Here is a 17,321-nt window from a genome sequence, read left to right as displayed (position 1 = left end):
GTTGTGCGGCACTTCCTTATATAGGTTTGGCGGGTGACGTGAAACGGAAAACCTGGCGCTAGGGATGTTGGGTAATGGAGTCTGAGCGGCTCTGCGGTGCCTCCCTAGAGGAGGTTGACGGCTGAGCGGGAGGTTGTGTGACACAATCAGATTCCTAATGTATGATGGACCTTGATTATTAAGAGCTTTATATGTGAGAAGACGGATCTTAAAATCTATTCTGAATTTAACAGGTAGCCAATGTAGAGAAGCTAAGACAGGAGAGATATGATCTCTGTTTTTAATTATCATCAGAACTCTAGCTGCAGCATTTTGGACAAGCTGAAGGCTTTTAACTACATTCTGTGGACTTCCTGAGAGTAATGAATTACAGTAATCCAGTCTTGATGTAATAAATGCATGAACTAGTTTTTCAGCATCACTCCTGGAAAGTATGCTTCTAATCTTAGCAATATTCCAAAGGTGGAAAAAGGAAATCCTACAAACTTGTGAAACCTGGGATTTGAATGACATGTCCTGGTCAAAGATAACACCAAGGTTCCTTGCTTTGTTCGCGGTGATTAATGTAATGCCATTAAGGTCAGGCGATTGGCTAAGTAATTTCCTTTTCTGGATTTCTGGTCCAAAGATGAGAACTTCCGTCTTGTCTTGATTTAAACGCAAAAAGTTTAGAGTCATCCAATTTTTTATGTCCTCAAGACAAGCCTGTAATGTACCCAACTGATTGGGTTCATCAGGGTTAATGGATAAATATAGCTGAGTATCGTCAGCATAACAGTGGAAGTTTATCCCATGCTGTCTAATGATTTTACCAATTGGGAGCATATATATAGTAAAAAGAATTGGTCCAAGCACTGAACCCTGTGGTACTCCACAAGTAACCCTGGAGTATGAAGACGATTTGTCATGTACGTTTACAAAATGAAATCTGTCAGACAGGTAGGATTTAAACCAGCCTAACGCTGTTCCTTTGATCCCTACAACATGTTCAAGTCTTTCTAAAAGAACATTGTGATCAACTGTGTCAAAGGCAGCACTGAGATCTAACAAGACTAGAACAGACACAAGATTCTTATCTGAGGCCGTGAGAATATCATTTGTAACTCTCACTAATGCAGTTTCAGTGCTGTGATACTCTCTAAAACCAGACTGAAATTCCTCAAACGGAGCATTAGTGTTTAAATGCTGACATACTTGGATGGCCACTATTTTCTCCAGGACTTTGGATAAAAATGGAAGGTTAGATATTGGTCTATAATTCATTGGGTCATCTGGATCCAGAGAAGGCTTCTTAAGTGAAGGTTTGATTACAGCAACCTTAAAATCTTGTGGTACATACCAGTTTACTAAGGATAGATTGATTGTATCTAGAATGGGGGCAGTAACCAAAGGAAATGTATCTTTAAATAATTTGGTTGGGATTGGATCCAAAATGCAAGTTGAAGGTTTAGATGAAGCTAATATTTTTGATAACTCTGAAAGCTCAACTGGATCAAAACGGTTCAAGCACAGATGAGGTTCTACAGTCACCTCTGAAGCTGCCTCACTTACTGAGGAAGAAGAAATCGCATTAGGGAGGATGCTAAAGATTTTGTTTCTAATAGAATAAATTTTACTTGTAAAAAATCCCATGAAGTCATTGCTGCTGAGGGCTACGGGAATAGATGGCTCAGAGCTATGATTCTGTGTAAGTTTAGCAACTGTACTGAAAAGAAATTTAGGATTATGCTTATTCTCCTCAATTAATGCTGAAAAATAAGCAGTTCTAGTTTGTTGAAGCTTATTTTTATAAAGCACAAGACTATTTTTCCAGGATAGGTAGGCCTCCTCATGGTACGTAGAGCACCATGTTCTCTCCAATTTCCTAGAGTTTTGTTTTAAGGCTCGTAAATGAGAGTTAAACCAGGGAGCCAACTTCCTGTCCCTAATTACCTTCTTTTTTAAAGGGGCTACATCATCTAATGCCACACGTAAAGAGGAATTAACATGATGAACTAAGGCATCAATTTGTGAGGGGCTAGAACTGAAAATATTGCCCTCTGTTACGTTCCTCTGAGATGCTGAGGACAGTAAAGATGGAACAGTTGATTTAAAAGACGCAACTGCGTTGTCAGATAGAGACCAACTATAGTGAAATTTACTTTCATGTCTCGAGAACTCAGTTATAAAAAACTCAAAGGTTATCAGAAAGTGGTCCGAGAGGACTGGATTATGTGGAAAGATCGTTATTTCCTCACACTCAGTGCCATAAGTCAGCACAAGGTCCAATGTATGATGGCAGGAGTGGGTGGAGCTATGTATTCTTTGAGTGAAACCAATTGAGTCTAAGATATTACTAAAGGCTACATAGAGGCTATCATTTTCAATGTCCAAATGAATGTTGAAATCCCCCACTATAATGACCTTATCAGTATTTAGCACCAAATCAGATAAAAAATCAGAGATCTGATCCAAAAACTCAGAGTAAGGGCCTGGTGGACGATATAAAACTACAAACAAGAGTGGTTTTACAGTTTTGCAATTTGGATTAGGAAAACTAAGAATAAGATGTTCGAACGAAATGTAGCTATTAATTGGTAAGGGACTGATTAATAAGTCAGAATGAAAAATGGTTGCTACTCCTCCTCCTCGCCCTGTACTTCGAGCAATATGATGATTTAAATAATTTGAAGGAGTCGACTCATTTAAGCTAACATAGTCCTCTTGCTGCAGCCAGGATTCTGAGAGAGAGCAAAGAGATCTGATTATCACAAATCAAGTCATTAACTAACAAAGTCTTAGAAAAAATGGAGCTAATGTTCAACAACCCAAATTTAATTTTTCTAGTTTTCTGCTCAGTTGAATTTGTTCTAATATTTATGAGATTTCCATGATTTGCTTTATTAAGCCTGATATTTAATCTGTGTGGTTTTGGCCGTGGGCAGGACACTGTCTCTATGGGGTAGTGGGTGGGTAACAGTACAGAAGCTGCAGAGGGGTGGGTTAAACTACGACTCTGCTTCCTGGTCTGGACCCTGGGTTGTCATGGAGGACTAATAAAACTGGCCATATTCCTAGAAAGAAGAGCTGCTCCATCCAAAGAGGGATGGATGCCGTCTCTCCGCATCAGACCAGGTTTTCCCCAAAAAGTTTTCCAATTATTAATGTAGCCCACGTTGTTTTCAGGACACCACCTAGACAACCAGCGGTTGAAGGACAGCATGCGGCTAAACATGTCGTCACTGGTCCGATCAGGCAGGGGGCCAGAGAAAATTACGGAGTCCGACATTGTTTTGGCAAACTTACACACCGAAGCAACATTAATTTTAGTGACCTCCGATTGGCGTAACCGGGTGTCGTTACCGCCAGCGTGAATAACAATCTTACTGTATTTACGCTTATCCTTAGCCAGCAGTTTCAGATAAGATTTAATGTTGCCCGCTCTGGCCCCAGGTAAACATTTAACTATGGTTGCTGGAGTCTCTAATGCCACGTTTCTGACTATGAAGCTGCCAATGATCAGAGTCGGCTTGTCAGTGGGTGCGTCACTGAGCGGGGAAAATCTATTAGAAACGTGGACGGGTTGGTGGTGGCCCATCTCTTCCCATCTGTGGTCTTAGACCCTCCTCCATCCATCTCTCAGTGCCCCCTCCCTTCTGTCTACCATGCGGTCCAGAGCGTTCAGTCTCACCTCTGGAATTCTCTTCCCCATGAGATTTTCAACATTGACTAGATTTCACTTGTCAAATTACATCTCAAAACATATTTGTTCAAAACTGCTTTCTGCTTGTGAATCTCATTTGTTATCAGTTTTATTGTTTTGTTGATTTACTTTAGGACATCTTACTGGTTTACCATGCGCGCGCGTGAGTGTTCCCCACGCTGAGGTGACCTTGAGTGTCATCAAACGTGCCTATAAATAAAACAAATTATTATTATAATAACATTTTTGAAAGGAGAAACAGATAAAAACATGATATCTGAAATATGATCACTAACAACATTCAGGTTATAGATGAATAATGTATATATTCCAGATGTTAAACGTGTTTCTCTTAGTTCTACTCAGAAACAATTCCTCCTGTTCCTGCAGTAAAGTGTGTTTAACTGCTTCCTCCTGCAGACTGGAGGACATTTTAACCTCCCAGAGACCTAAAATGTCTATGTGGGCCACATAAGCCTATGAAGCAATGTGGGTTCTTGTGAACTGAATAATTATTAATAAAGAATTAAATAATCCAAATAAAAAGCCCACCCCTGAGTGAAACAGCGCCCCTAGGAGGAGGAGGGCGCTGACCGCGGTGCTGATGGATCCTTTGTCATTAACGGTTCATAAATAAAACCAAAAGGTTTGGTTTCTGGATCGTCACAGACTATGGGGGACTCGGGGGTCGATGGGGGAGTGGGGGGGGGGGGTTGCTTTATGAGGTGATGCAACATGTGGGGATACAATGTTCCTGCTGCATCTCCTAAGAAGATCATGGTTGTCAGAGAGCAGCCGGATCCGGGGTGTTTAGAACCAGGTTTCTGCTGCAGAGCCGGGTCCAAAGGTCCAGGACGGGTGGAAGATCTTTGAGTGGACACGAGTTTAGCGTCCCAGTGTTCAAAGAGACCCTGCAAATCTCCCCTGTTCTTGCATCATTTGCTCCTGCTGTAGAGTTCGGGCGTTGTGCGCATGCTCCGCAGTGTTGCCCCGTCTCCATTGGCTCTCCAGTGGCTGTGCGCTCCGAGCAGAGCACAGTGCGCGCGCGTGAGTGTTCCCCACGCTGTCTGAACTGGACTCGGCTCCATACGTTGCTCTGATCATCTGAGGTAAAATGGGGGGCAAGAGCGAGGTTAACGGACACGCCATGCCCGGTTCGGCCTCCACGGACCGGATCATTCTGGAGCAGACAGAGGAGCTGCAGAAGAGCTGCAGGGAAAAGCTGTGGCAGTTCCTCCGGAGAAACCTGCTGGTGATCCTGACGGTGTCCGGCGTGCTGGTGGGCGTCGGGCTCGGGATGCTGGTCCGCAGCATGGACCTGGACCGGGCCCAGATGAGCCACTTCGCCTTCCCTGGAGAGATGCTGCTGCGGATGCTGAAGATGATCATCCTGCCCCTGGTGGTGTGCAGCCTGGTCTCCGGTGCCGCCAGCCTGGACACCCGCTCGCTGGGCAAGCTTGGGGGGATTGCGGTTGCCTACTTTCTGGTGACCACCCTGATCGCGTCCGGCATCGGGGTGACCCTAGCCTTCATCATCAAACCGGGAGTGGGGGCAGGAGCCCTGAACACCAACAGCCTGGGTCTGGAGAGCGTCAGCAGCAACAAGGAGACCACCGACTCCTTCCTGGATCTGGCCAGGTACCTTCATCACCTGATCCACACGTGGACCAGGACTCACTCTCTCACACCATATGTTAAAAAGTCAGTAAGTCAGTGAAGGTGGAGCTGATCACCAAAGTAGTACGACCCAGTAGAACCGGGTCATGGTGTCAATCTGAACCGTTCTCTGGGTCCAGCAGGAAGAGGGTCCCACCCATCCACTCAAAAGTAATCCTTCACTTTATCTAAATGATTTGCTACCTTCTGGGGTGTCTTTCTGGAGCTTTTACCAATTTGGATGGCAACCAGTAAATACATGTTTTGTCAAAAATAAATAATTTAAATGACTCCTGAACCTCCAGTCATGCTGAATGTCCAGCTCCTGCTAATTGGATGTAATTGGCCAACCATTGGTTCAGTCAAGTGTTCAATTAATAGGTTTGTCTGATTAACTTTAGTTAGGGTTCTTAATGAAGAGCAGTGCACAAAGTGAGGATTCAACAGCTAGTTAAGATCAGTTAAAAAACGGATTCAGCATCAGACATTCAATAATGTTATTAACGACATGTTAGCATGAAAATGAGATGAAAAATGTGTCATCATCATGAAAATCTGACGCACATTCAGCTGACATGGCCTATATGGGCCAGCTTTCGTATCAGCAATAGAAAAAACCATATCGGTTGACCTCTAAATGTAACATTACAGCAAACACCAAACATGTAATGAAACCGCCGTTACTACTGTTGATGTTATACCTATCAATGAAAAGCGGCTTACTATTAATGTTATCAGCTAGCTCTGTCATGGCTTCTCTTAAGATGCTTCTGCCGTGGAAGACAGGTTCTACCCATTGACATATGAACAATTTGTTTCCATAGGCTCCAATTATAAGTTTTTGTGCCAAAATGGGAGGTGGCCACCACCGCCATTTTGACCGTGTCACAGGTTCCATCAAAACCAGACAATTCCAAAAAAGGGAAAAGAGGTGGAGCTGACGGTGGGGCTGTAAGGCTGGGATCAAATGATGACACCCGTCGAACTGAAACGATGCAGCTACAAGTTAACCCAAAGCTAACGCAGAGGTGGGAGCTAAGCTAACGGAGGTAGCTATGTAGCTACAACCGGAGTTAACTGTACTCAAGACCAGAGCTTCTGAGTCAGAGATGCGCCGGGCTGACCGCTGGGTAAAACCGGGTGGAACACAGAGGTCTCCCGAGAGCTCCACAAGCCGGCAGCCGCGCAGCAGACAAGCGCCGCTGCGATCTGAGATGCGCCGAGCTGCCGCTGAGGGGAGGGGACCATACCGATAGTCCGAACCCAGCTCCACCAACATGTTATATTTCAACCCATTTTCTAAAGTGTAGCATTATGTTAAATGCACTGGGTTTTACCCTATTACATTTAAATTTCATGGTTAAACAGTACATGTTAAAATCTAAGCTCAGCTCGGCAGTGACCTAAAATACATAAATATAATTTTACTTACCGAAAAAAATGAAGTGGAGACTCCTTGGACGCCCTATTAGTGCAATTAATGCCACAGCAAGTCATTTTGTCCAACAATTGCTCAAATAATATCCAAAAAGAATACACACACGCTACAACTAATGGTCTACGTTGAGAGACTGAAAATGGTGGAACAGTTTCCAGGCCAGACCGAGGGTCAGACTGTGGCCTTTCCACGGAGTTAGCTCTGCGGTCACGTGGGTCTGATGCTCATTATTTATTCAGAATTTTAGGCTTTTAATACACTTAAACAGGAGTGAGAAAAAAATTCACCCCCCTCAGAGTTGTTATGAGTATAAACTAGATCATTTAAACCAAAAACATGTTCTGGTACCAGGCTGTAAACATGTTTATTTCTGCTGTGAAATTGATATTTTTAACATGGGATTCAATGAGAATTTGCTCCCTTCTGACACCAGCCCCCAGTGGATGAGGGTGGAACTGCAATTTATTTCACTTCCGGTTTGGCTTCATTTTCAGACCCGAATTATGGGGGCTTGGTTCTACCTTGCAGATTTCTCATGATTTTCTCGAATTTTTAATAAAATGCTCCCAAATGTTTGACCTCCGCTGCTGGATGGCCTTGGTTCTGATGCCACAGCTGACCCGGGAGCATGTGAGCCAGGGCCAGAAAGGCTGAGGAAGCACCAGAGTATAGCGGCAGTTATGAGATGAAAAATGAACGGCAGCATTAGAAACGTTCAGGTGATGTACACATATGTCCTCGGTCACAGCTCGTTGGAGCCAACGGTCTCTGTCAGAAAGCTGCTCCAATTCACCCGGAAAGTTGCTACGTGTTCCAGATTATGACACACCAATCTGCATGTTGATGACATTACTTATTGCTACTTTAGCCTGTAATGGTCTTCCTTTTCTCCTCATTATCCGAGGAGAAAAATCTACTACTGGTATGGACTGCTGCATCTTATTCATCATCATTCTGGATATTGTGGAGTAAACATCTCTTCAGACTGAAGCCGTTTCTTTCTCACTGAGACGTGCTGTGAGCAACACACACACACACACACACACACACACACACACGCACGCACGCACGCACGCACGCACACACACACACACGCACAAAGAAAAATGATTTAAATAAAAAAATATTTTGAATATTTGTAGTTTCAACTCACATATCCGTTTTTTTAAACCAAAAGCAAAATCAAGCAGGCAGAAAAAATATATATATAAAAAATACTCACTAAACATTAGTTTCTAATGTGTTTTAAATAAAATGTTTAAAAAAAACGTAAATATTGTCATCATATTTCTAGTCAAAAACAAAAGGTTTTCAGGAGCAACACGGATTGGAAAACTGCTCACATTATGAATGCGTTAAAAATAACCTCATTGCTCACAATTCTAATTATTAAGCCTGAAATGTGCGTTTGGGATGACTGAGCTCATTTCAGATGAGCTATCCACATTTCCCCACCAGTGAACGCAAAATCACAGCAACGGATCGTGACAGCAAAATTGTTCCAAAAATGTGCAATAATTCACCAATATGTGCTAATTCAGCATAAAAAAACAAACTAAGCTAAATTCATGAAGTTAAAAGGGTAACATTTTGTAAGTGGCTACTTTTAATAAATTGTCAATAGAATATAAAGGTATTCAATAAATGTTATGAACAGAACTCGAGGACCCGTGAGGACACCAAGACACAGTAAGGCGCTTATTAAGGTCTTTATTAAAAGGAAAACACAACTAGGTATTACCAGAGGTGGACGAGGCTGAGGCAGGGTCAGGTGGAAGTGTGGGTCAAAACCAGAGAGATCCGTGAATGCTACAAGGGGCAGGCAGGAGGCAGAATCCAGAGAATGGTCCGAGGTCGAGAATCCAGGTGGTCAGAGGCAGAGAGAACAATCCAGGCAGGAAGCAGGCACATGGGTTGGTCAAGGAACAGAAACGAGGTTAGGATCTATGGTGCAGGCAGAGGTTGGCGTGCTGGAGAATTTACTGGCGTGAGCTTTCAATAATCTAGCACTGGCTTGGTGTTTGTCCTGGTGTTATATAGCGAGTGTTGCAGGTGGAGCTGATGAGTTAATGTGAGACAGCTGGTTTGGATTAGGTTGATGTTGAGCTGGTTGTGGTTGCTGGGGAAACTGGGCTTGGCTGGAGCGGTGGCATGACAATAAATACTAATATTCCATAAAAATATGGAGTATCAATATTATTGAGTCCTTAATATTCGATTGATGATGAAACTAGGTACTTTGGTTAGTCCAGGGAAAAGACATGTTATAATAATTTGACACAGAGACAAAAATCTAGTTTATAAAAATCAATTTATTACTATATTAATGATGAAAGGCAAGCTATTATGAATGGTGATTCACAGTGATACTAGTGGCGCTTACACATTGTCGTCGGCACGGGCCCAGATGATACCGAACGGTGCTAGAATTTGGTTTCACACACAGGTCAGATTTGCGTTTTCGGCGCCCAGGCGACTCTTTTTCTCAGACCTTCTGCCCAGTGGTCAGACTGGGACCGAGGTGACACTACGGACTGATTGGCCAGCTGAAATTACACCTACCGCCTCCGATCTGCGAGAAGAATGAGCCAGCGGGGGGTTTCCCGCAAGCGCGGTTCAATTTCATGCTGGATGCTGTTGAGTAAACTTCTGTCTGTAGCACAGAGCTGCCGCTCAGTGGGAACAGGAGAAGAGAGAGAGAGCTGTGTGTGTGTGTGTGTGTGTGTGTGTGTGTGTGTGTGTGTGTGTGTGTGTGTGTGTGTGTGTGTGTGTGTGTGTGTGTGTGTGTGTGTGTGTGTGCACGCGCACAAAGCGGTGCAAGTGATAATGCTGCTGGAATTCATAATTGTATCTTCTCAGCAGCAGCACTGCAGGTGCTCTCTATGTCCAAAATGTGCGTAAGCCAGGTCCTTAGTTTAAAGTTGCACAAAATTTTCTAAACTTTTTCATAACTGATAATAAATCATTATTAAATCATCAATGAGACTCATTTAGTGTATTTAAGATCTAAAATAAGTCATGCAATAATAAACATTAATGTTGATTCATGAATTTACTGTGAGGCAGTCAAGGCATTATTAAATCACTTTAGATAAAACATTCATTGTCGATAAAACAGAATATGATTGTAAATAACTTGTAAAGTTAGGAAATCATTTATGAGACAAAATAAGAATCATTTTAATAAAAAGGAAAGGATCTCATCTTCTGGATGAGACATTGTAAGCTGCAGCTTCATTTCAACATGGGAGATTATTTTGATGAAGTCTCCAGATGATACAGCTAGAGAAGTTAAACAGGGAATGGTTTTGGTATAAGAACACAATATTCCTGGCAGAAGGAACCTGCTGGACTCTTGAATGTCTGTTGATTTCTGACATTGCTGAGGCGCGCTGTGGACAAATAACCTTTGCATTACATGGCCTTCTCCAACGCTACAAAAGCATTAACTCAGTCCTACCTTTGCCTGTTTAAGGTTGTAATAATCTTTGTTATAGTAAAAAATCCACTTTTTACATGCAGGGGAGTGTTCAAAAGCCTCTTGACACCACATTCCATCATTTTCTGGTTCTTCATAGTAACAAAACTCCACGAAGTGTCCTCAGCTGCTCTACAAGAACAGTGAACTGTGGAAAATTTCCAGTTCTGTCCTGACCTGATCTGAGACTCTGCCCGACTGGCCTTCTGCACGTCTTCACAGGCGCTGTACCCCTGCGCCAAAAGGCTCTCCTAATCTTTGTATTGGACGGGGGGATCCAGCGTGCATGTGCCAGTTAGTGTAGGTCGTTGGTAGAGATTGCTGCACCCAGAAGTAACAGGAAATACATTGCAAAATGATTCGGTAATGCTAAAAGTGTAAATAACATTTTTAAACAACACTTAAATCCAGATTATACTCAGCACTTACAGTCTGTATGATGTAAAGATCGTTTAGTTTAGTTTTCATGAGTTATTTTATATTTCGTGATTCCTATCTTCTTCTTCCTATGTGACTGGTGGGGCGGCGCCCTAGTGCCCCTTATGGACAAACCACCACTGACACATGCACACACGCACGCACACACACGCACACACACACACACACACACACACACACACACGCACGCACGTGCGCGCGCGCACACACACACACACACACACAGAATTCTGATCAGGGCTGGACAATATGACTAAAAACATATCTTTTTTCCAAATTCGATTTACAATTTTTTTTGACTGTTTCCTTTATTTTCTTTCTTAGAAAGAAATTAGAAATAACAGATTTAGTTGTCAAAAACCCGATCTTATTTCAGTCATCCCCTCTGGGAGCTGACCTGAATTCAAAGTCCAACTAAACATAAGCAGTCCACCTGCTGACGGAATCGTTATTTTTACGCCATTCGGCCTAAAGCAAACAGATCTGTCAGGATGTTGAAAGAAAACAAAGAACACAGTTTTAATTATCATTTATGGTTTTGTTAGATACTGAGAAAGATCAAACAAATTAGCAAATGAAGCTTATATCATGTATAAATATCCAGGATATTTTTATAATCGATAGAAGTTCATACACTAACTGGCTTGGTCTATATTTAATCCAAAGATTAATATTTAATTTAAGAGATTTAAATTAATAGCAAAAGTTTATTTATTAAATTAGATTTAAAAGGAATCTTTGCTCGTTCAAAAACCAAATATACACCATTCTGTGTTTCATTTCAAAGAAGAGTCAGGTTTAAAAAGTTAAGAATTTATTAGTAACAATTTAAAGATGGCAATTTAAAAGACAAATTATATATGACAATTTATAACAGCTTTGATATTAAACTTGGTATTAAAAGCAACCTTTCACCCCGCTTCTCCTCCAGCTTCATTGGCTGCCAGTCAACTTCAGGGTTCATTTCAAGATCCTGGTTCTGGTCTATAGGGCCTTACATGGACAAGCACCATCTTACATTGGTGATCTTCTTAGTCCCTACACCCCCAGCAGGTCCCTGAGGTCCAGTGATCAAAGCCTACTGGTTGTGCAGCACCAGGCTAAAGACCAAAGGTGACAGATCATCTGCTGCTGTGGCCCCCAGACTCTGGAACTCTCTCCCCCTGAGCCTGAGATTGGTGGACTCAGTGTTCTCCTTTAAAAAGCAGCTGAAGACACACTTGTTCAAGCTGGCTTTTGTATGACCTTCTCCAACCACTCTCTCTTTATTCTGCTCTCCCCACCTATTCCACCTTCCTCAGGATCCACTGATTTCCCTCTTTCCTATTCACTCTCTCTTTCTTAACATTTTTTCTTTTAAATCTCAATTGCTTATTCTTGCTCATTTTAAATATATTTTTAAACATTTTCGAAATGCTTTTTTATATTTTTACAATTTTTATATTTTTTGTTTTTGTGAAGCGCCTCGTGATTTTTATCTTGAGAGGCGCTATAGAAATGATATTTTCTTCTTCTTCTTCAACCTGTGTCTGGATGAAAACTAAAATGAAATGCGTGTGTTGGAGGTGTGAATAGAATCTCAAAAGGTTTCTTTCAGAGAGAGAAAACACATTCTGGGTGAAAGAGCTAACTAAGTTGTTTCTTAGAGAGAATAGCATCGGACACAATCTGTGTTCTACCTCACCGATCAGACGACCTTCTGTGTGGATCCAGAGGTCTGAAGGATGTTGTCAGCCTCTGGGTACTCGGTCCGGTAGGGAAGACCCGAGTGGTACCGACTCTCTGGTCCAAGAGTTGCCGCTGGCACACAGGTGTTGAGCTTGAGTCTTAACTTAACTCAGAAGTTTTGCGTCAGCTGGTTGCAGGTGGCGTTTATTCTGAGCGATTCTATCAGCGTGACAGAACAGCTTAGGTGGAGGCTTCGGGAGGCCGACCCTATCCACTGGGACTCTCGTGCCACGGAGAGATTTTGGTTGGTTCAGAACTGTCGCTTGAACTGAGGCGTTTTTGGTTTCATTAAACCTCAGGATACGCCCTCTCAGAGATAGAAAGCTTTGGTTATGGAGCAAAGACATGTGAGGTGCAGTTACCTTTAACCTGAATTCAGTGTCCTGCATGGTGTGTATAATTGAACATGGCCTTCTGGTACTGTTAAACATCACTGATTATTATAAATAATAATTATTATTAACCAAAGAGTAATAATTCATTTCAGTAATTAAATACATTTATAATGAATCATGATGATTATTTATGAACCTTGAAATAAACAGTGAAAAGAGTTTATTAAAAATGATTTTTTAAAATCTTGAAGTGTCCTTCATCTTGCAGACTGAACAGCAGTCAGATAAAAGGCAATCAGATTAAAGATGGTTTAGCAGACTTTATGTCTCCTGTGATGGATAATTTGTGGATAGAAGTTCAGCCAGGACAGTGTGACCCAGCTGGGGAAGTGTGATCTTTGGGTCACAAATGAGGCCATTCATGTTGCTACATTGCTTAGGTCCCAACACCGATCCTTGAGTATGGGAAAGTCGCAGGGGTTCCAAGCCTCAGAGATCCAGAGGTCTCCCTGAAGCACGGAGACCCTAGGAAGACTGCCGCTGGAGAAGCTCCAACCCCCTCCCAAGAGGTGCAGTGAATTACCCCAGGGGGCGCATCTAGTAGCCGCGCCAGAGCCCTGGAGATAACAACAGCAAGCCCCCAGGCCGACCCGCAACCCCACACCCCAGAGCAGGCCGGGATCATAAAGGCTTTGTTTGGGAACATAGGCTGACATCTTGTCCCCCTGAAATGTCGACAAGTACTGCAGTATCCTTCTGGCTTGTTGGAAGATAGAATGTAAATTCCACTTTAGAGAATGGAATATGTCTGCAGATGACAGGTGGCATGTCGGTCAATATGTAGGTGAAAAATTACCCTTTCTGGACGCTACAAGGGTCAGCTTTTTGACCCATGACATACAGAATCAACTACGGAGACCAGGTAAGTAAAACGATCATTTATTGTGAAGCAATGGAACTGAGGGAGTATAAAACTGGAACCGAGGGCGCTGCGTAAACAGGTAGCAGTATATCCAAGGAGTGGCTCTGGTGAAGGAGACAGGGTGAGTTCACTGAGTGAGGATGGAGACACTGGATTGAGAGAAGGCTTACTGATTTCCAGGAGTGAAGGGGGATGAGGAGAGGGCACGTCAGGTCCGTGTGAACTGGGGGAAACCGAGGAGCGGAGAACAGGTTGTCCAGCTGAGATGTAGCTGAGGATGTAGGTGAGGTCAGGTGGAGGGCTGAGAGCGAGCGGCCAGGGCAACAGCAGTGTAACATGGAATGCAGGAATCTGGGATGGTTATGGGTAGTGAGGAGATGGAACCTGGATCAGGAGCATGAGCTTCTTCACAGACTAAAGTTTTACCAACAGCAAAACTCCAGGCAGGTCAAGTGGCTAAACAGAGTAATCATCCAGCCTGGTGTTGAGTCACACTGCTCCTTACATCCCCTGGGCCTAGATAACAGGACCAGCTGCAGCTGGGTCGCTCTCAGACACGCCCACCTGAAAACAAGACTCAGGAAAAAACAGGCCACTCACCACGGACCATGACAATAGAGGGTTAAGCATAGTTTTCATCAGCGCCTCGATTTTGTTATGAGATAAAGGGTCGTCAACGAAAACAACACTGGTTTATCATGGTGGAGCCTCAAATGAGAAAAAGAAAACATTCATCTGATGAAGTTAAAATAAGAACTAGAACGTCCGACCACATTAGGCGTCAAATCAGAGTAGACATCAGGAGTTTTCTCAGTGGGGAGAGACATGATTCCTGTATGTTTTAGATCACGAACACAGATGATTTAGTTTAGTTCATTCATTTATTCAACAGGGACAATGTGCAAAAGCATTACAGATCTTAGGTGTGTTGTTGCTGTGTCGTATCTCTAATTCCATGCTGTAGTTCTTTTTTAAAACACAGAGCAGTTTTGTTTACCTGTTTTCCCGCTACGTTTCGTGCAAACGAAATTCTTCCAGTCAGAGGAAGGTTTCAAATTCAGTGGGAGTTAATTCCATTTCTTGATGCGTTTACATGAAAAAGCTATCAGTGCAAAAGCAGAACTACGCTTATAATCTGCAGTCATTATGATTTGTAGACCTGGATGCCCAGGTTGTCTGTTCAGAGCAGAGATGGACAAATCCTTTCAAAGAAGGAGGCACAATATAATTTAAGGTTTAAAGGAATAATTGTGCTAACTTCTTTGATTTAGTGATGAACCGCTCCTGTAGAAATTAGCGAAGGCTGAGGAGACATTTTAGCATTTAGATGAAGATGTTAAAAACACAAGAGTACAGCGTTTCAGCTAGCAGCAGCGCTAACTGTTCACGGTAATGGATATTAGCTGTAGCAGCAGGGGTGAATGCCCAGAGACTGTGGTCTGATGGTGGCATGAGTGAAAACCCAACAGCAGATACTTCTTTCTGCTAAAAGCATTGTATCGGGTTAAAGGTTATTGTGGAAAAACATTAGAGGTGGGAAAAATGATCGATTCTAAGATGCATCGCGATTCAGCCTTGCATGATTCCGCATCGATGCAGCAACGTGACATAATGAGATTCTCTCCCTATGTCTATGTCGGGGGTCGGCAACCGCGGCTCCGGAGCAGCATGCGGCTCTTCCATCCATCTGATGCGGCTCTCTGTGCTTGTAAAATAATGAATGGATATTTAAATAAAATGCTTTATATTTTACTGCATTAATTTTACATCTGTAAGCCAATTCTAAATGTAAAGATTGTCTGCGTAAACCTGAACAGTTCCAACCCGGTCTTACTGTGAGACCGGGTTGATGCGTCACGCTTGTGCGTAATCATATGCGTGTTCTGAGCTGACAAGGATGTGAGATTCTGGGATTCTCCTCAGATCCTGGATGTGTCGCCACATTGGAGACAGGAACAAGTGCTATTCAGCCAAAGTTTCATAATCAGGGAACATTTTCTAAGCGAAAAGTCTCGCTTCAGTCGGAGGAATCTTCCTGCATGCGCCCTGGTTCTGCGACGTGCTCCAAGCCCCTCTCCACATCTTCAGCTCACTGTGCGCCGTACGTACGCGCTGACAGCGAGCTGCGCTGAGCTCCGTGTCCAGCTCAGATGGGAATCAAGTGATTTAGCTACATCTGCGATGTGCGAAACGAATAAAGTGTCAGTTCGTCTGCTTGCGTCGGGGTCTTTCTATTCTTTCTCCGTCAAAATAAATAGTCAAAAACGGGAACTATCCGGTCAACACAACACAAGTACTGCTTTTAACTGTTTTGTTTTCTTGTGAAAATAGTTAAATTTAACTTGATTAACACCAGAGCCAGGCGCACTGCACCGTTATCTCCGTCACTGTAAATGAGGGAAAAACAAAATGATCGGATCCTTTTCTGACCTCCCCCACCTACAAAGTTTAATTACAACAATCAAACGTGACAGAGCCTGGATTTGTATTCTGAACAGTCTAAACATGTTTTAAAAAGAAACGTATGACAAAAGTGGCACCTGCTCAGTAAAACCACCAACAGGGTGAAAAATATCAAAATATTGTAGGCAGAGACGGGCTACAGCTTCTGGATCCACTTTATATAAATAATTTTATTGATTATCTTTTTATGAAAGATAACTTTGACATACACGAGCGACCGACCGGTATCGGCTGCTGTCTGAGGGTAGGCCCCGCCCACAACGCCGCGGCTGCTGCGGTGTTTTCTTTACTGTGGGAAACGGGTAATAATGGCTCTTTGATGGGAACAGGTTGCCGACCCCTGGTCTATGTCTATGCGAGGACAATAACATTTTGAGGTTTTACAATTTCTTCTGGGGGCAGAGTTGCAATGACATGCGCACTGTGTTGCCCTAGAAGCAATTGGACAGGGATACAGGGCCAACATTACCAGTAATCAAAGATGTACCCGTTACATTTAAATCGGATGTCTGGGCTAATTTCTGTTTTGGGATCCTGGATGTGAAAGAATCACTTAACACAGTATTTGTTTACTATTTTTAAGTTCAGTAATATTCTATCTTAAAGCTGCTCTACCGAAAACATTATTTCTTGAATTATTTAAGTATTTATAGGCAGCACACTTTAAATATTATTGCTCACTATAGTGAATAGATGAATGTTCTGTTTTTCAGGGATTTCGAAATCAAAAAGAAATTGAAAACTATTCTACTGCTTTTATTATGTAATGAAAATTTTTGTGTGAAGAATCGTGATGCATTTCAGACTCAAATCGAATCATTAGGCAGATAATCGGAATCGGATCGAATCGTGAGGCAGGTAGAGATGCACACCACTAAAAAACATTCTTGCGGACTGCTTTGTATGTGTGAGAGACATTCAGGCTGGCCTTACTCTGAACTACATAAGTCCAGGATTAAGATAATAATCCAGATTTTCCTAAATCAAATCTTCACAAACAGCAAAATGTAAAACAAGCTAGGTTTTACACACAAGCACAGTCACAGACCACTCACCCCTCCCCTTGGGTCTCTGTTCCACATCCACCGGAACCGGAAACCTGCATTCCCACAGGAAACGAGATAGCGCTAAACACCAGTCACCGTTTTCTACATCCAAACGTTTTTGGTTGTCTGTGACTT

General features: G+C 42.8%; 1 protein-coding gene across 1 annotated transcript in view; it reads left to right on the top strand.

The window, feature by feature from the left end:
* Positions 1–4,679: 4,679 nt before the first annotated feature.
* Positions 4,680–17,321, top strand: part of slc1a4 (solute carrier family 1 member 4) — a 46,957-nt gene continuing 34,315 nt past the window's right edge. Inside the window, exon 1 of the mRNA XM_015945521.3 lies at positions 4,680–5,320. Coding sequence (XP_015801007.1) covers positions 4,797–5,320 — 524 coding nt within the window. The 5' untranslated portion in view covers positions 4,680–4,796. The remainder of the gene's footprint in view (positions 5,321–17,321) is intronic.

This window comes from Nothobranchius furzeri, chromosome 12 (genome assembly GCF_043380555.1).
Source record: "Nothobranchius furzeri strain GRZ-AD chromosome 12, NfurGRZ-RIMD1, whole genome shotgun sequence".
In the NCBI taxonomy this organism is placed as follows: domain Eukaryota; kingdom Metazoa; phylum Chordata; class Actinopteri; order Cyprinodontiformes; family Nothobranchiidae; genus Nothobranchius; species Nothobranchius furzeri.
Note: the sequence above shows the minus strand (reverse complement) of the source record. Positions and strands in the feature narration are given on the sequence as shown.